At 40.4% G+C, this 19,780-nt stretch overlaps 1 protein-coding gene across 1 annotated transcript in view; it reads right to left on the bottom strand.

Annotated features, from left to right (window-relative positions):
• CAP2 (cyclase associated actin cytoskeleton regulatory protein 2) overlaps window positions 1-19,780 on the bottom strand; it is a 149,927-nt gene that overhangs the window by 112,738 nt on the left and 17,409 nt on the right. Inside the window, exons 2-3 of the mRNA XM_052647869.1 lie at window positions 10,565-10,694; window positions 6,509-6,609 (exon numbers count right to left, since the gene is read on the bottom strand). Coding sequence (XP_052503829.1) covers window positions 6,509-6,609; window positions 10,565-10,685 — 222 coding nt within the window. The 5' untranslated portion in view covers window positions 10,686-10,694. The remainder of the gene's footprint in view (window positions 1-6,508; window positions 6,610-10,564; window positions 10,695-19,780) is intronic.

The following is a 19,780-nucleotide window of genomic DNA, read 5'->3' as shown; positions in this document are numbered from 1 at the left end:
TCAGTCCCTGGGTCAGGAAGATTCCTTGGAGAAGGAAATGACAGTCCACTCCAGTATTCTTGCCTGAGAAATCCCATGGACAGAGGAGCCTACAGGACTATAGTCCGTGGAATCCCGAAGACTCAGACATGACAGAGTGACCAACACCATCAGGTACATTCCCTTTCAGAGAGTTGTCCCTGGGTGATAGGAGATAAAGAAGAGAAGGGAGAGAGGGACGGATGGAGAGAGGGAGGGAGGCAGAAAGACAAAGAAAAAGAAATGAAGATGTATATTGGAATGGATGGTTTCCGAGGTATTTTCTTCTCTAATAATTCTATTGTAACTGGCCAAGACTGTAAGACAAAAGATCCCTGATATAAAGCCTGTTTGAAACCTAGATGCAGAATTCTTTGTACAAGTAATTTTTTGGTGGAGGGGGTCTCTGCCCTCTGGAGAATGTGACAGATGTCCCATGATCCTTTGAGCTTGAGATTGCCAAGGTGTCTGCTGCTGCTAAGTCGCTTCAGTCGTGTCCAACTCTGTGCGACCCCAGAGACGGCAGCCCACCAGGCTCCCCCGTCCCTGGGATTCTCCAGGCAAGAATACTGGAGTGGGTTGCCATTTCCTTCTCCAATGCATGAAAGTGAAAAGTGAAAGTGAAGTCGCTCAGTCGTGTCTGAATCTTAGCAACCCCATGGACTGCAGCCTACCAGGCTCCTCCACCAATGGGATTTTCCAGGCAAGAGTACTGGAGTGGGGTGCCATTGCCTTCTCCATGCCAAGGTGTATTTATGTTTAATTATAATAAAAATAAATGTTCAGATTAAAACTATTAGCAAGAAACTAGTCAGTGGGAGGGCCAACTTGACTGAAGGCAAGCAGGGGACTGAGGAGGATGGATCTGTGTGGAATGGGCTGTTTCATTGCTGTTGTTCAGTTGCTCTGTCGTGTCTCACTCTTGGCGACCCCACCGACTGCAGCATGCCAGGCTCCTCTGTCCTCCACTATCTCTCAGAGCTAGCAGAAACTCATGTCCATTGAGTCAGTGGTGCCACCCAACCATCTCATCCTCTGTCGCCCCCTTCTCCTCCTGCCCTTAATCTTTCCCCAGGGTCTTTTCCAATGAGTGGGTTCTACACATCAGGGAGCCAAAATATTGGGAACTTCAGCATCAGTCCTTCCAATGAATATTCAAGGTTGATTTCCTTTAGGATTGACTGGTTTGATCTCCTTGTGAGAGAGTCCAAGGGACTCTCAGGAGTCTTCTCCAGCACCACAATTCAAAGGCGCTGAGCCTTCTTTATGGTCCAGTTCTCATATCCAACATGACTACTGGAGAAACCATAGCTTTGGTTTTTCACTAAACAGAACTTTGTTGGCAAAGTGACGTCTCTGCTTTTCCATACACTGTCTGGGTTGGTCACAACTTTTCGTCCAAGGAGCAAGTGTCTTTTAATTTCATGGCTGCAGTCACCATCCGCAGTGATTTTGGAGCCCAAGAACAGAAAGTCTGTCACTGTTTCCATTGTTTCCCTATCTATTTGCCATGAAGTGATGGGACCAGATGCCATGATCTTAGTTTTCTGAATGTTGAGTTTTAAGCTAACTTTTTCACTCTCCTCTTTCACCTTCATCAAGAGGCTCTTTAGTTCCTCTTAACTTTCTGCCATAAGGGTGGTATCATCTGCATATCTGAGGTTGTTGATATTTCTCCCATCAATCTTGATTCCAGCTTGTGATTCATCCAGCCTGGCATTTCGCATCATGTATTCTGCATATAAATAATTCTCCAGGCCAGAATACTGGAGTGGGTAGCCATTCCCTTCTCCAGGGGATATTCCCAACCTAGGGATCGAACCCAGGTCTCCCACAATCCAGGCAGATTCTTTACCAGTTGAGCCACCAGGGAAGCCCAAGAATACTGGAGTGGGTAGCCTATCCCTTCGCCAGCAGATCTTCCAACCCAGGAATCAAAACAGGGTTTCCTGCTCTGCAGGCAGATTCCTTACCAGCTGAGCTATCAGGGAAGCCCTTAAGTTAAATAAGCAGGTTGACAATATATAGCTTTGACATACTCCTTTCCCAATTTGGAACCAGTCCATTGTTGCATGTCAGGTTCTAACTGTTGCTTCTTGACCTGCATACAGGTTTCTCAGGAGGCACCAAACTTGTGCTTCTGGTTGTTTTTTGTCTTTTTTTGGTGGGGGCAGGAGGGTTTCTACATAGACCCAGATTATAAAGCACCAAAAATGCAAATGGTTGTTCTTTTTGAGTACAAACTACCCATAAAGGTTTTCTAAAATTGAAGAAAAAATATGGATACAATTAGTAAAATAAATATATAGCCATTTTTATGTTTTTTATTCTAGGGATAGGTCCATGTCAAGGAAGAAGTAAGAACCAGTAAGACCAAGAAGGACAGACTCACGGAGGCTGCAAGGTCTTTTTATTTGTATTTTTAATTTTTTTGTATTTATTTATTTGGCCACTCCAGGTCTTAGCTGTGGCATGCAGGACCTTTACTTGTGGCATGTGGGATCTAATTCCCTGACTGGGGATAGAACCTGGGCTCCTACATTTGGGGCATGAAGTCTTCTTAGCCCCTGGACTGCCAGGGAAGTCCCTCAAGGTCTTTTTAAATGAAGGAGTCTGATTTTTTTCTATATTATCACAAAGCAGGATGATATGTTATCTTTAGTGTTCTGTGTATCCTTTATCTGACATGTTTCCTTCTGCTTGTTTTGCTTGTTTGAGGTTCTTTCCCTGGCATGGCTCAAGATTTCTTTTTTTCTTTATATTGGTGATGAAGCTGTTCTATCTCAAGCTCTTCATTTGGCAACTGAGTAACTCCCTCATGCTTTCACACTGAGACAACGGGTGAGTCACTCAAAGGGGCTCTGAGAGCCCTTGGAAGTGATATGGTCCAGTCTCATTACTGAGAAGGGTAAGGACTAGCTCAAGGTCATGCTATAAAAAGTAAGAGCCAGCTTTGAAATCCAAATACAAACAAGAGATCATCCTTAAGTTACACACCCTTTGGACATGTTACCTAACCAGCCAGACATAAAATGAACAAGACATTCTATAGATGATTTAAGTAAGTAACAAGTTCTAGGAACATCTACAAGAGTAACCACGGCCCATTAAAAGTAGAGCTATAATAACTGTCTAAATAGGTCTATCCTTTATAAAGTCCAGGAACTCAAAGCTATAATATTGTTTAATACCATTTAATCTTACCATGTGTAGTGTATTATATTTTTTTGCTGAATTTTATTGCCCTTTTGTTCAAATTGTGGGTCTCTCATTTTTATTGAACAATTAAAAAAAGAATATTTCTTTTGAATCCATCTTAATCATGATAAGAAATAAATATTGCAGACCTTTACAAACATTAATATGTAAATTCTATAAATCTCCAAAAAGGGTTTGAGTTAGGAAGAGCTATATGATTTGCAGTTGTTTCATGATGATCAAATCATTTAGAAACAGACCCAAGATTAGTTCCATATACCATGAATAACAACAGGACAGCTTTGTTTAAAAAAAAAACAACAACATTCATCCATCTAAGGATAAGTGATTGTTGACTAAGGGCTTACAATTCTGTAGGCCCAGTTTCTGGGGGATCCTTTTCTTTGACATTGAGGATAATATTTACCCCAAACATCTATTATAAACTTGTGCATTGTTTGTTTATCTCTTAAAAAGGGTGCAAGCTGTGTCAGCATTCCTGGGTTGAAGGGTAATTTAAATAAGCCCTTCAGTTTATGCCGCATACAGGGCAGCTTTACAAGATCTAATCTTTTCTAAACCTGCTCTGTTCTTCGGTTCAACAGAGCTTCCTAATTGTAGCTATTAGTTCCCTTTTTTTGTGGTCTGTTCTGTCAATAGACTATTGAGTGTTCAGTAAATTAAGCCCGACCAGCAGCCAACACAAGACAGACGTTAAATCATAGCTCGGCCGTCCTTTTTCATTGTTAGTGTCTGTGAAACAGCTTTTACACACAGGGACAGGAGTTAACGTGATGCACATTTGTGTTATTCTCAAATTTCCATACTGTACAATCAGGTATGTGGGTTTTTTTTTTCCCCCTAAGCAACAGGTGTGTTCTTGGAACAAAGTTCAACCCCTACTTCTGGCTTATGGGAGAGGCAGCAGCTGCAAGCTTAATGTCAGTGACACATGGTTCTATAAGAGAGAAAAAATAAACTGCTTGTTCAACGTATTAAAGTCATGGGCAGATGGACAAACGCTGTCTGCGCTTTTCTTTGTGTTATAGAAACCGAGTCTGCATTTTCAGATGAGAAGTGTTTTTCTCTCTTTGTCTTCTCTTTCTTCCCTTCTTTCCTTCCTTCCTTGTTAAAAAACTAATTAGTGAAAAACACACATTTCTTTAAGCATTATCTATTCATTATTGAGAATATTCCTTCCTTTGAGTCATGCTGTTCTCAAGCTGGTGAGCAGGGAGAAGGAAAAACTTCATATAAATCAAGCCACACTTTATTGATAACTCACTTCGTTCTACAAAAAATTTAAAGGAACTGTTTATTATGCAGCTTGAAGAGAATTACTTAGTATGCAAACCCTACATTTCTTAAAATGCAAAGTTAAATATACATATTTACAGGCTTCATTATTCCCCTGTAAAAGAACACTACATAGAATTTTGTGACATTACTAACAAAAATTATAATGTACTGTGTACCTAAGAAGTACACATTATATATAATATAATGTCAATATTAATGGTAACAATACTAATTATAATAATTATTCTATTAGTTTTCAAGAGAGTAAACTGTTCTTCAATTATTTAAGAATCTCTTTTAGTGTCTTGGGGCTGATACTCCATTTTATATGTTAGATTTCAAGTACGATCATGAGACAACATATCAGAAGCTCAGCTACCATGTTAGTGCAGACCAGGTTTCTGTAAACACAGACATCAAGCTCAAGAACAAACCAGAGCAATTCTAGAGTTCTGTGATACATCTCAAGTAGGTCTTACTACACAGACTTTTCTAGAACTCCTGCATATCAGAGCTACCTTTCTTTTGCCAATGAGGATTTCAACAGGAATATTTAATAAAAAGGTCCATGAGACTAATCTTCATTTTTCTTAGATGTGATGAGCAAATACATTGCAAATGTGATGAGATAAATGCCTATTTAATTACAATTCTGGAACCAAGGGTATAATCTGAGTTGCCAGATCCCCTGGAAGACTGGTGTTGAGTGTTGCGTATAATGTCTAATTGAAGAAGGAGCAAAAAGAGTGTTGTTGTTGTTTTTTAAACGCAAACCACAACTTTATTCAAGAATCAGATTTTCTGTGAGTCTATACTGAAAATGGTTTTGCTGGGATGCTCTCTTGCTGAGAAATCTATAAGCAGATGGATTTTGAATTCAATCCTTGAAAGAAACAAAGGCAAATAAATAAAAAGAACCTGAATAAATGTTTTTTTTTCTTTTAGGTTGTTAATTGGTTTGGCTTTTACTTTCATTAAAAGGACACAATGTCTAGCCTCAGGGAAAATGCTAAAGATTTTTTAAATGTATAGAAAAGTGTCTAAACTGGGAGGCTGGTCTAAGTAGCATTAAAAGTCTCTACCAATCCAGAGTTATCAAATTCTACAACTCTGCTTTTCCTCAGGCTGCAGTTTAAAAAACAAGTGTGGTAAAACATACATAAGGCAAAATGTATCACATTAACCATTTCTAAAGTACACAGTTCAGTAGCGTTAAGTGTATTCACATTGTTATGCATCAGACTGCCAGAATTTCTTCTGGAGTTTAGTCTGCATCATAGAAGTAAAACAATACCCATTAAATAAGTTCCTGTTTTTATCCTTCCCTCTAGCCCCTGGCAACCACCATTCTACTTTTTGTTTCTATGACTTCTCTAAATACCTCATATAAATGAAATCACAAGTACCTTTTTTTTCTTTTTCTGGCCATGTCACATGGCTTGTGGGATTATAGTTCCCCAACCAGTGAAAGTGCCAGTTCCTAACCACTGGACTGCCAGGGAATTCCCCAATACAGTATCTTTTTGTGACAGGCTTATTTTACTTAGCATAACGTCCTCAAGGTTCATCCATGTTTTCACTGTGTGAGAATTTCCTCTTTTATGAAAGAATAATATTCTGTCGTATGCACAGACCACGCTTGTTTATCCAGTCACGTGTCAACAGCAACTTGGGTTGCTTCCACATGTTGGCTACTGTGAATAATGCTGCTACGAACATGGGTATACAAATATCTCTTTGAGATATTGCTTTCAATTCTTTGGGGTCTATGTCCAGAAGTAAAATGGCTGGGTCATATGATAATTCTGTTTTTAATGTTCTGCAGAACTGCCATATTTTTTTCCATATGGGCTGCACCTTTTACATTCCCACCAGTAGCACACAAGGGTCTCAATCCCTCCATCCTTCGCCAGCCCTAGTTATGACTACTATTTTAAAAATATTTTAATAGCAGTCAATCTTTCCACAGAGTACGACAGAGGAAAGTACTCACGTGGGTCTCCACGTCACCAGCCAGGATCCTACTCTTCTTTAAAAACTCAGCCACCATGCTGTTCATCAGCTTATCGAAGGCCTCCACAGAGGGTGCCACACCTTTAGAAAAGAACATTGTGTTATTATTCCCTGGTAATTTAGTAAAAGCTGGAATCGCTTTGCCGTAAGTAACAGGGAAGTCTCATGTCATGTGAATCGTTTTCTTTCTATTCACTAATTCATTCATTCACCCAATCAGTACTTATTAAACACTTCTCAATGGCTCAAGAAAGCAGTGTTTTCCTAATTTTTTTGTTTTCCTCTATTTTTGTTCTCCTGAATAAGTACTTCCTTTTTAAAAACTCTTTTAATTGGAATATAATTGCTTTACAATGTGTTGGTTTCTGCTGTACAATGAGGTAAATCAGCTATATATACACATATATCCCCTTCTTGAGCCTCCCTCTCACCCACCCAATCTCACCCTTCTAGGTCATCACAGAGCTGAGCTCTCTGTGCCATATACAGCAGGTTCCCACCAGCTAATTATTCTACACATGGTAGCGTATATTCATCAATCCCTATCTCCCAGTTTGTCCCACCCGCTCCTCCCTGGCTCCTGGAGCCAATGTTCATTCTCTGCATCTGCGTCTCTATTCCTGCCCTGGAAACAGGTTCATCTGTACCTTCTTTCTAGATTTCATACATATGCATTAATATACGATACTCGTTTTTCTCTTTCTGACATACTTCGTTGAGCAGGTACTTTCACCTACACGCTTTCATTCGATTCGCCCCCAAACCCACGGGGGTAGGTAGCACTGTCACACTTTCACTGATGAGGAAATGAAGATGCAACAGAGCATATGACTTGTTAAGGGCTATACACCAAGTTAAGTGGCAGATCCAAAAACTGATCACACCTTCCGAATCCAAAGCCAGTGTACTTACACCTACACCGACATATCCAAGTTCTATAACGACCTTGCAAATAGTTACCAAGACTATTCAGGACAACGAAAAGGTAATAATGAACTCTGGGCAAAGTAGGAAGTCAGTTGATTTCACACATTTATTTACTTCCTCCTTCACTTCCCAGGGGAAGAGCGACATTGAGGGTGGGTGTAAAAATGACTGGTGTGCTAACCCACAGTGAATTCTGATCTGCTAAATTACTCTAAAGCTGAAGTAGCAATGGCCCAACCTGGGGTGCTCTGTATTTCTTTCCCTGACTTTTCATTAGAAAAAACTTTTGTCTAAGTCCCTGACTGCATCTCTAATACTGAAAAAGTTAATACTGACAAATTCAGCAGTACAGCCTATTAAGATTCAAAGTCAAACTTAGGAGTCCCATTCTTATACTGGACAGAAATATCCAAGCTCATAAATGCATAGGATAAACTTCCTTCCTTTTCCCTGGTTCCCAGTTGCCCTTTCCACAGGCCCAGAGAGTGATGGAAACAGTTGTTCACAGTTCTCTGCACCTACTTCTAAGTCTCACTTCTAGGCAGGGTATTGAAGCTGAGTTATCATCCTAAGTTTAAAATGCAGTATGTACCAACTTCTATAACATAAAAGAGGTGCAAACCCAAAGATTCCTTATGGATCCATTTGGAAACAGATAAACCTGTTTGTTGCCGTAGAAGAGGTCTGAGGGGTCTCTGCCTAGTGTTTAAAGTGGGAAAAGGTTTTAAAATGTGATGGAGGCCTCTACATGGCAGAAGGGACAATGATAAAATGGAATATTTTTCAATTTTCTTTCATCACTCAGCTCTGCTCACACTTCCTCCGGGCAGCCTTTAATGACCTGTCTTTCTCCCCAGTCTGCATCCTTTGAGCATCTGTTAATCAAAGCATTTGAGGCCCAGAATAGTAATGCATGGAGACCAAAGATTTTGGAAGATTTAGGACTGTGTATAATTCATCTTAGATTCCCCTGCATCTACTACAGTACTTGTCATTAGGCAGGCATGAAAATATTTCTTCAAGAATTGAGCCTAACTTACCTGATTGTCAAAGTAAGCAAAAAACACATCATAAAACACAACATAACACCAGCCTCATAGGGCAGTTCTTTAATCTGTGCATACTATGGATCTGTAATGAACTGGTTCCTTCTACAAGTTTCTTTTTAAATTAAAAAAAAAATAACCAGTTATAACATTATTGTAATGATGGTGTTTACATTTGAAGGTGTAAATGAAGGTGAGAAGATTGTCCTTAAGGATTTGTTAAAAAATAAAATTTAGAAAATTACCAAAGCTGACTAATTTAGAAGTAGTGGAAGTCATGTTGTTCAGGATAAGCAAAGATTTTAAGGATGGACATCATTTAGACTTTCTACTAATTATCCTACTAACCAAGTACCTGTCTTCATTTCATACTATCAGTAGGATAGTAAATTGCTGGCTAAGTTTTTTAAAGAGAACTTAAATAACCAGTTTGGAATGATTTGTTATACTAGAAACTGTGTTTAAATATTTAAGTAATTTAAGTATATGCCTTCCAAATTTGCTTAGCTTATTAATTTTTCCAGGAAATTCTTCTTCTATGAAGAAAGTACAAAGAGCAGTCTAGTATCTCTTTGTGCAAGTGAGGTTTGAATTACTGGGGTTTCTTTTTTCTTTAACTCAGCAACACTAACCTGGGAGGTGGAGTTTATTTTATGTATTCACAGGCTTTATATTTGTGGGCAGCAATCTCAGAAATGTCTTTTGATTACCTGATGCCAAAGGCATAAGGAAACAAAGTTACTGAAGAAGAACATGAAAATATTTCCTTACAAATAAATTCTATTGAATCTCATATACCAACTGTATAGTTAACAAAAAGAAGCTTAAAATGAAATCAAAGATGTGTCTCATTTGATGCGGAAAAAACTTACAGGCCCCTGGCAGCCTTCCCTTAAACAACATCCCCTTTCAATTCATTCAGGGCATTTTAATTTTCATTATGTTTGAGGGGTAGGGAGAGGGAAAAAATCCAGCCTGTGCATTTGTGTTCACACAGTAATTTCTGTCCCAAGGCATGTAATGCAAGGCACAGCTCCAAATACGCCTGAAATTCTAGAAGCACCAATGTGGATCTTGCCCAGTGAAAGCTTTTATTTTTTGAAGCCCCCTCTTCCCCAGGGCTATTCTCAAGCCCCAAAAGACTGACAAAATTCAAAATGGGTCAGATATGGAAGCAATGGGTGTGAGACAAGAATAGAGTTACCAGATTAAATACAGATTGTCCATTTATATTTGAATTTCAAATAAACACGGAATAAATTTTTAGAGGAAGTATGTATCATGCAGTATATCCCATGCAGTATTCAGAACACACTTCGACCAAAAAAAGGTAGTTTGTCTGAAATGCAAATTTAACTGGGTGTCTTGTATTCTTATTTGCTAAATCTGCAACCTTAGACAAAAAGAATTTGGAAAAATTACTGGAGATAACAGAGGTGGCCATGCATAGCATCTTTTTAAAGAAGTAGTTAACTTTTTATATGTTTGATCACACAATTTTTAAACTCTGTTTAAAAATGTGTGGCATTAGCATATAATTTTAAAAACATATTTGCTGAGAAATGGTAAACGTAAAACAATGTGATGTGATCATGCTACCTCAAAATAATATTTGGTTTCACATCAGATTCTCTTCCTTCAAAACTGCAGTTCTTACAATTAATGACTTGTTCTCTTTAAAATTAAAATGCACAGAATGATAATTTCTTCCAATTTACAGTCTAATAGAGAACATTAGCTTCTTTTTGATAACAACTTAGATAACATATTTAGTCACTGAATGTGGAAGAGCAGTATAAACACTAAAATGAAGGAATAATGACATTCAGCTCATGCATTGTGCTGTTAACAGGCACAGATAGAGGTAATTTTTGTGGACTGTGGATTGAGACTTTCTTTTTCTTTTTTGGGGGGATCGCTTGCATCTGGTTAATGTTATGGTCTCACAGAAAGGAAGAAATGGAGGAGTTAAAGTTCATAGAAATGTTTCATGAGAACTCAATGATGGGAACAAAGTTAAGTGACCCACAAAGAGACCAGTAATGACAACTGTGTAGTCCTACCTCCGTTGACACCGTTAACTTCCCCGCAGTCCCCAGGAGGCCTGTGTGACCCTGCAGACAGCAACTCCAGTCGGCCGACAGCCCGCTCCAGTCTTTCCATGAGCCCCTGCATTTCTGCCATCCTAGGAAACTGTCGGCACAAATGGAAGCCATGTGAGCACCAGGGAGGATTAGCAAGCTGACACCATTAAACTTAACAGCAGCGAGAAGGGAAATAAAAATTATTTGGAATAGCTATGGCTTTAATTACCTCGAGAGTAATTTTGTATGTCAGGGAAATAGGTGAAATTCAAAAAAACATAAAACTTACAGCAGAATAAAAACTAATTATATTGAGCTCATTTTATTTTCTATTCAATTCAGGGATGTTTATAAGAATCATATTGCAATACACAAATATTCACTCTCTTTATACCATTATCATGTGTCTCCATGGATGTTTCTTTATTCTATGGTAAATTGATGTATAACATTTACTTAAAAGCCTGTGAACCATTGCACTTGAAAATATGTGGGTTATTTTCAAATGTCTTTTGATATTGATTTCTAACATAATTCCATAGTGATAAGAGAACAGACTCTGTATGACTTCAATACCTTCAGACCATGAAAATTTTGTGCCTTGTTTTATGCCCCTGGATATGTTCCAGTTTCTCCTAGTTTATAGTCTATGGGAACTTGAAAAGAATTATATCCTACTATTGTGTGAAAACTGTATAAATCTTAATTATGTTGAATTGGTTCATGGTGCTTTTCAGGTCTACTATATCCTTCTAGTTTTCTGTATATTCGTTCTGTTAATTTTTAAGAGTTTGATACTCAAATTCCAACTAAAAATCTCAATTTATCTACTTAAAAATAATTGTAATATATAGGAACTATATGTAACTGTGTTCTGTATTTTCCAAGTCTCCTGTAAATGTGCTAATTTAAAAAATAAGGAAGAGAAAAAAATCCTATGAACATATATCTCATAATTAACATTACCAACGTTCCTGCTAAATGGTGTTAGCATGTTTTATCTATTTCCAATGATTCTGTTAAAGTATAATTCTACAGGGGACACTAAACTCAGTGATAACCTTGCTTACTCAATTATCTTAAACCAAAGAGCCCAGCACAGAAGAAGTATGCGTTTATCAAACTGTATCATTTGGCAACAGATGCCATTCCCTCCAAGAGCTAACTGTCTTCTACTTATTATCATTAGTTTCAGTGTTTTTGTAGATGAATTGCTTTAAACTATTTTTTTTAATAGTGTAGGTTTTAGTTTAAAACAGTAAGAATGAGAGAACATCCCTGGTGGTCCAGTGATTGGGAGTCTGCCTGCCAATGCTGGGGACATAGGTTCAACATTTGTTCCAGGAGGATTCCACATACCATGGGGCAACTAAGTCTGTGCTGCAGCTAGAAAAAGCCCATGCACAGCAACGAAGACCCAGCAGAGCCAAAAATAACAATAAAAAATACATGAATAAATAAATAAAATAATAAAAATGGTTATTTCCATTTTCCGTTGGTTATTTTTAGAAAAAAATTTAGATTTTGTTGGGGTTGTTTTTGGACACATGGATCTTTAGCTACCCAGTACTCCTGGCTGGGATAAATTGGTTTCAAAGCTAAGGGACTGAGAATAAAAGTGGGCTGGGTACCTACCCTTCCTGCTTCCAAAGAGATCTTCGACAGCTACACTTAGTGTACATGCGTGTGCGTACTCAGTCGCTCAGGTGTGTCTGAGTCTTTGAGACCCCATTGACTGTAGTCCGTCCAGGCTCCTCTGTCTATGGACCTTCCCAGGCAAGAATACTGGAGTGGGTAGCCATTCCTTCTCCAGGGGATCTTCCTGACCCAGGAATCCAATCTGGGTTTCCTACATTGGCAGGCAGATTCTTTCCCACTGAACCACCAGGAGGCCCACACAGGATATACTTTAAAATTACTGGCCTTGGAATGTAATGTTATTAAGGCCACCTCTGATGAACCTAATCTAATTTGGCCAGGTTCATCAGATTCAGGTATATGTACTGTAACTGACCATACCAACCGATGACTGCTTTGGGCAAAATCAGGCTGCTGTCCCAGACAGAGGAAGACATGTCTCATCTCAGTCAGTGTCTGGACTTCTCACTCGTTCTTTTTAAGTCTTTACTGAGTCTGTTACAATATTGCTTCTGTTTCATGTTTTGGTTTTTTGGCCATGAGATACGTGGGATCTTAGCTTCCGGAGGTCAAACCCACACCCTCTGCACTGGAAGGCAAAGTCTTAATCACTGGACTACCAGGGAAGTCCCACGTCTACTCTTATGAACCTTCCAAGCATCATTCTGAGCCAAAGAGGACTAGCATACTCCTGTACCAGAGACAACACTTCCCCAGAGTGTGGAGAAATTTTATTGCTCTAAGATGTGTAAATATTTTCCACTGCTTCTGAGAACCAGGTAAGGTGTTTCTCTTTTGTATTTTGTATTCCATTAGTTCTGAGCGTAAGCATAATAATGACATGCCATTGCCATTTTTTAACAGCGAGGTTATACGCATCAAAACACGTGGATAGCTCTGTAATTCTGTGTCCCAAATGTCAGATGGTCACCAGATACGGACGGGGGAGTTCACTGTCTATTTTGGAAAGTCATCTCCCCTGAAACTGCCAGCAGCTACTCTTTCAAAATATGGGGCACTGTTCTGTGTGCAGCTGAAATCAGCATCTAATCCCAAGGGGATTCAAAATTAGAAGTTTCTCATCTATTCTCTTCTTCAACGTCAGAGCTTTTGCTTCCATCGCAATTGAAAAAAAAAAAGGAGGGAGAAGAAATTTATTTGAGCTCTTTATGTAATTTAACAAGGGAACTGGGTATCCTGTAGGTGGGTGAAGGCCAACTGAGAAATGATAAAAGCCCCTGGATCTTTTAATAGTTGCCCATCTGTTCACAGTTATCTATGTTCCCTGTTACTCAACGTGCCAAATGTTACCACCATGGACCTAGCCGGTGATACAAAAACAATGTGTTTGCTTTGTTAGCAAGGTCTCTCTGCCCTGCAATGGAGAAGCACCAACCACCCCCAGCCGCTCCCAGAGCTGTTCGGGAAGGCCTGGGACATTTCACACATAGGACTGCTGTCCCTGATGGTGGCTTAATCAGCCTCCCTGACAAGATTCAAACTCACACTATCTCACACTGCTCCATATGTTGAAAGACAACAGGAGTGAGCCCATAAACTGCAGGGCCGGGCAGATTGGTGTGGAATGCAGTCTAAAAGCAAATCAGACGTCACTTCATGTAAGATCACCAGGAGCTGAAGTCTGGCCATGGCCTCTTAAGAGGTCAAAACACTGCTCATGCAAGGAAGCTGGAAAGATGCCTCTGGGTTTTAAATTTTAGAGCGGTATCTAAGAGACATGCAGAACAAATAAAAGAAAGACGACACCAGGATATCAAAAATACACATGAGCATTCCCAGGGCAAATGACGGAGTCCAAGACGGCTGTGCTCTCTTCTCCCCACTCACCCCCCACCCCCGCACTGCCCCATACCACACCACACCACACCACACACACACACACACACACACACATACACACTTCCCCCACATGTGCCCTCAGCTGGCAGCTGGGCTCTCAAGAATGAAGAAAGGACAGAGCTACAGATTCTCCACATTCCTCTCAGGCAGTTCCATTCGCCTTGGTTCTCCAAAGTGGATTTAGCCACGTTCAGATGAGGAGGTGGGGAGCCAGGAATTAAGAATTAGGCTGAGGAAGTGGAGAGGACGGTCAAAGCAAATGTAGGCAGCAAGGTCAGAGGAAGGAATGTGTCAGGGCCAGGTGGACAGACAGATGAGCCTGGATCAGGAAGCCAGCAGAGGAGGGGGACAGGGCAGAATGGCTGAACCTAAGATATTCTAAGAATCTGAGGAGATGCAAAGAGAAACCAGATACACAGCTGCACAGCCAAGAGACTGGCTTAGACAATAAAGCTCAAACTTGGCCTCCACACTTTCTAGTCATTCTAATTCAAACAGAAGCCAACTCTAAGTTGAAGTTCCCCTATAACCTACAGCTTACAGAGACGAAGCCCAAACATTTGACCAGAGAGTGAGGATGGGTGGGAGAAAAAAGGGAGAGGAACATGGAATTTCATGACTGTCTCTTTTGAATGCTTAGGAAATTATACTTGAGATGAATCTTAATTTCTTCTTTTATATTAATTTTTTAAGTATTTTATTTGAATTTCCTTATAATGGGAACGGTAACTCATCCTTGTCATTTTCTCTTATCTGAATTACCCCTTACTTTTTAAAAAAGTTTTTTTATTTTTATCAAAGAATGCACAGAATGTAGAGTCAATAATTCTACAAGGCTTATCACAAAAACCACAACAGTCCTCTGAATGCCTTCTTCCATTCTTTGCCTTAAGAGTCAACCATGTTCAATTATTTCAGCTGTTTTTTTTAGTAATTACCTCCTTATCGCTAAGTAGCATGGTTCTATCTCTACGTCTTGTTTATTTCCTTCAGTTTTAGGCATTATCCATTGAGTTCCCTCCAGAAACATGAGGGTTTACTTTCTCTTGCTTAATCTCCACCAGCACATCGATGCACATCTCCTCTTGTCCCATCCTCCCAACACTGTGATATCACAATTTTTCTGTGGCTCATAATCAGTGTTAAAACAATTATGACTATTCACGGCTGAGTCATGAGGTTTGCTAAGATCGAGTTCCATTTTTTGCACAACCTGTTTTCCTACAGCCATGACGTTCAGCTTCTCAGTTTTCTTTATATTTAATCACTCATCTCCAAGCTTTTCCCGGAGTTGAATAAGTCTCCTTTCCATAGGGCCAAACACACTCGGAATTGTCTTAGCTTTTTCTTTTCAGAGCATCTCTTCTGGAGATCACTCCAACTGCAAGACTGCTCTGCAGGCCTGCTACATACCTGTCCCCTGGGGTCTGCCTCTATCTTCACTCTCCCTACTCCCCCTCCAGTGCAGTATCACCTGTTTCTTGAATTTTACATCCTCTTCTTTCTCGAGATACTTTCGTAACTGGGAAGAGTATTACCCTCGAAAACATGTACATGAAAGGGCAATTTTTTTGAGACCTTAGCAGTCTGATAATATCTATACTCTGCCCCCACATGTGACTGCTGGTTTGGTAGAGTGTAGAATTCTAGGCTGGAAATTTTCCTTGCAATTTTGAAGTTTTCACTCCATTCTCTTCTAGCTTCCTAGGCAGCTGCTGATAAGTCCAAAGCCATTCTGATCCTTCTTCCTTCGGAAGTAATCTGTGTTTTCCTTTCTAGAGGAAGTTTATGGGATCTTCTCTTTATCCCCAGTGTTTTGAACTTTCATGATGATGTGCTCTGTTGTTGACCAAGCATTTTTTTTCCCCAAATAATTTCTTATCAATGATTTTCAGGAGTGTAGAAAAGATTGGAGAATGAACAATGCATATAGTTTGTCTCTGGGTAAGTTAATAAAACAAGTCTATTTGTTTTCAAATAAAGAAATTAGCATTCTAAATATTTAAACAATTCAAACTTCTCTTATATCAACTGCATACATTTACAAAAACTTCATGCACTTCAGTAAGAATACAGCTAATCAGTATTTTCTCATATACTTTTCTTGGAATAATAAGGTGTTCTGGAGGCAGTTTCCTAGGAGGAAAGGTAGCTGTCATTGTTTTTATTACTTATTTACTTTTGGATGTGCTGGGTCTCCGCTGCTGTGTGGTCTTCTGTCTAGTTGTGGCAAGCGGGGGCTACTTGAAAGTTGCAGTTTGCGAGCTTCCCATTGCGGCGGCTACTCTTGCTGCGGAGCGCGGGCTCTAGGACACACGGGCTTACCTGTTGTGGCTCCTGCGCTGGAGCACAGGCTCAATAGTTGTGGTGCATAGGCTTAGTCGCTCTGAGGCATGTGGGATCTTCCCAGACCAGGGATCGAATTTGTGTGTCCTGCACTGACAGGTGGATTCTCTACCACTGAGCCCCCAGGGAAATCCAGCTGTTATTGTTTAAACATACTGTTCTCTTTCCTCATTGGTCATCGTATAAAACCCATTGTTAAATTGCAGATATTTAGTTCCTAATATTGTTTAACTTTAGGGCTTCCCAGGTGGTGCTAGTGGTAAAGAACCCGCCTGCCAATGCAGGGAGATACAAGAGACATAGTTTTAACCCCTGGGTTGGGAAGATCCCCTGGAGGAGGGCATGGCAACCCACTCCAGTATTTATGCCTGGAGAATCCCATGGACAGAGGAGCCTGGTGGGCTATGGTCCATAGGGTCACAAAGAGTCCAACATGACTGAAGCGACTTAACACACACACACACACACTGTCCAATTTTATGTCCAGTGTCCAGTGTTATGCCAATAGTACAACGACTACACTTACAACACTGGGAGAAACAGTGTTCCTATCCTTTTTTTCATAGTGGCTTCCAGAACCACTGTGAAAGTGCAGAGTTCCCTACACTTTTTAACCTGTTTATAAAGTCTCTATTGTTTTGCTCATCTTTAACTGAGGTAGCATAGAGGTGGCCTGGCTTTGGAATTATTAGCTGGAGGACTTTGGGAAAAGAGCTTAATTTTGTTTTACTTTAGTTACCACCTGTACATAGGATTTGGCAACCCACTCCAGTATTCTTGCCTGGAGAATCCCAGGGACGGGGGAGCCTGGTGGGCTGCTGTCTATGGGGTCACGCAGAGTCGGACATGACTGAAGTGACTTAGCAGCAGCAGCAGCAGTACATAGGATTGCTATAAACATGCATACCAAAACACAAAAAGTCTGGCACGAGGTGAATGACAGACATGTCAGCTACTGTCATGAGAATCTCCCATCTCCACCTTGCTCTCATGAGAATAGTGAGCCTGCATACTGCTACATCCGGCTGTCATGAACTTGAAACACTGAGCTATCAGCTAGAAGATCTAAACAATGGAAATGACTAGCTGAAAACTTCAGGTCAATACACCTTTATCATTGCTTTTTTCAACATTTCACTTTTCTCTGTCCATGTACTTATTCCTTCAACATTTCTAAAAGAGGTTTTCTCAAGGCTATGTGTAATGGTTATTAAAAAAACAAAAATTTTGCTGTGCAATTAGTAATTTTGTAGTCACAAAGTTTCCCCCCACCCCAAACATTTTTATGTGACTTTTGCTTTTAGTTAGTCCTCTGAGGACATAAGCACAATCTCTGTGGAACTATTTTTTTGGGGGGGGGAACCTCTTTCATCCCTCCTATTTTCTCAATCAAACCATCTTATGTTTGGTGGCAAGAGGTCTGCTAAGTTCCTAGCTACTCAGTCCACCCAGTTATGAAAAGCAGCTTCCGTAGCTACCTTAAACACTGACACCCCATGGCACAGAGGAAGTAGTGATAAGCCCAGAATAGCAGCCTATTTGTCTGTATTACACACTTCGTATCTACGAGACAGACTGCCGAATGCAAATGCTGCCTCGTGCCATGTTTTCTGCTAGCACAAGTATACCTTGCCTCAAAAGGAAACCAGTACAAGCTTCCCATGGGCTGAGGCTGTACCTCACTTTCTTTGTATCTCCCACTGAGTCTGCATGCTGTTGGGTGCATGGAGAATTCTATACATATTTTTTGATTGACTAATTGGCTACCCCTCACTGCCTTTCCCTCGCCTGCCCACTCACTGGTATAATCCTAGATCAGGCGGAAAGCCAGATTTTCGCAGAAGAAATTTCCATTTAAAAGGAGACACAAGATTAGTTTTTCCTACGGAGACCTACAGTGGCTTCCTCCCATGATATGAAAAAGCACGTCTGCTCCCTCCAACGTGAACCTCTGGGTTTTCCATAGTTCTTTTCGATGTTGGTGTTTTGTTTGCTTTTTAACTTTTGGTTGCACCCTGTGGGATGTGGGACCTTAATTCCCTGACCAGGGACCAAATCCATGCCCCCTGCATTGGAAGGGAGAGTCTTAACCACTGGACCACTGGGGAAGTCTCTCCATAGCTCTTTTTCTTTAGGTTTTCAAATTTTTTAAAAAAACTCCACATTGTCTATACAGTTCTATAAATTTCCCACAGCAAGTTCATAAAACAAATAAACGAGTGAGTGAGTGAGTTCGCTCAGTCGTGTCCGACTCTGCGACCCCATGGACTGTAGCCTACCAGGCTCCTCCATCCATGGGATTTTCCAGGCAAGATACTGGAGTGGGTTGCCATTTCCTTCTCCAGAAGATCTTCCCGACCCAGGGATTGAACCCAGGTCTCCGGCATTGTAGACAGACGCTTAACCGTCTGAGCTACCAGGGAAGTCCTTTGGTAATATTTTCAGGTTAATAAAAGAGCCAAGTCTTCTGGGTTGCTGGTTTAAACTTCTCACTAGGCCAAAGATGCAGAAATAATCATGGGGAGTTTCTCCTCTGTAAGAGAAACCCAGATCCAGGGGATTTCAAAGATCATGAGCCTAACATTAAATAGAAAATAGACTTGAAGTGACAGGAAATTGAAGACTTTCAAACTGTTTCTTATGGTAAGGCTGGGCAGTTGGCTTTTATGTGAGCTCTCTGCAAACGATAAAAAGTCACAATGGACTACTTTCTCTATGCTGCTGCTGCTGCTAAGTCGCTTCAGTCGTGTCCAACTCTGTGCAACCCCCCAGCCCACCAGGCTCCCCTGTCCCTGGGATTCTCCCAGCAAGAGCACTGGAGTGGGTTGCCATTTCCATCTCCAACACATGAAACTGAAAAGTGAAATTGAAGTCACTCAGTTGTGTCCGACTCTTAGCGACCCCATGGACTGCAGCCTACCAGGCTCCTCCGTCCATGGGATTTTCCAGGCAAGAGTACTGGAGTGGGGTGCCATCGCCTTCTCCGACTTTCTCTATAACTCCACCCAAATTCAAAAATATTTGGTTAACTATGTTCACACCAGACTTTCCTAGATTGTGGTTTCTCTTTATTGAGACTATTGAGACAATTATCTTTGTTCTTTCCTCTGTAAACAACCAGTCACTGGGGGAAGTGATCCTGTGGTTCACTATTACTAATTAGGGTAATGGTATGTATAGAAGAAACAAATCATGGCATTATTCATCATCCGTTCATTGACTGGCTCATTGAATACGCTGTATCATTCATTAAGATAGCCCCCACTATCTGCTATGAAAATACTCGTACCTAGAAAATCAAGAGCGATTAAAATACATATCCTGCCAGCTGTAGTGGTAGGAGGCTGCAGG

Source organism: Budorcas taxicolor, chromosome 11 (assembly GCF_023091745.1).
Source record: "Budorcas taxicolor isolate Tak-1 chromosome 11, Takin1.1, whole genome shotgun sequence".
In the NCBI taxonomy this organism is placed as follows: domain Eukaryota; kingdom Metazoa; phylum Chordata; class Mammalia; order Artiodactyla; family Bovidae; genus Budorcas; species Budorcas taxicolor.
The sequence above is the reverse complement of the archived record's forward strand: the minus strand, read 5'-3'. Positions and strand labels throughout refer to the sequence as shown.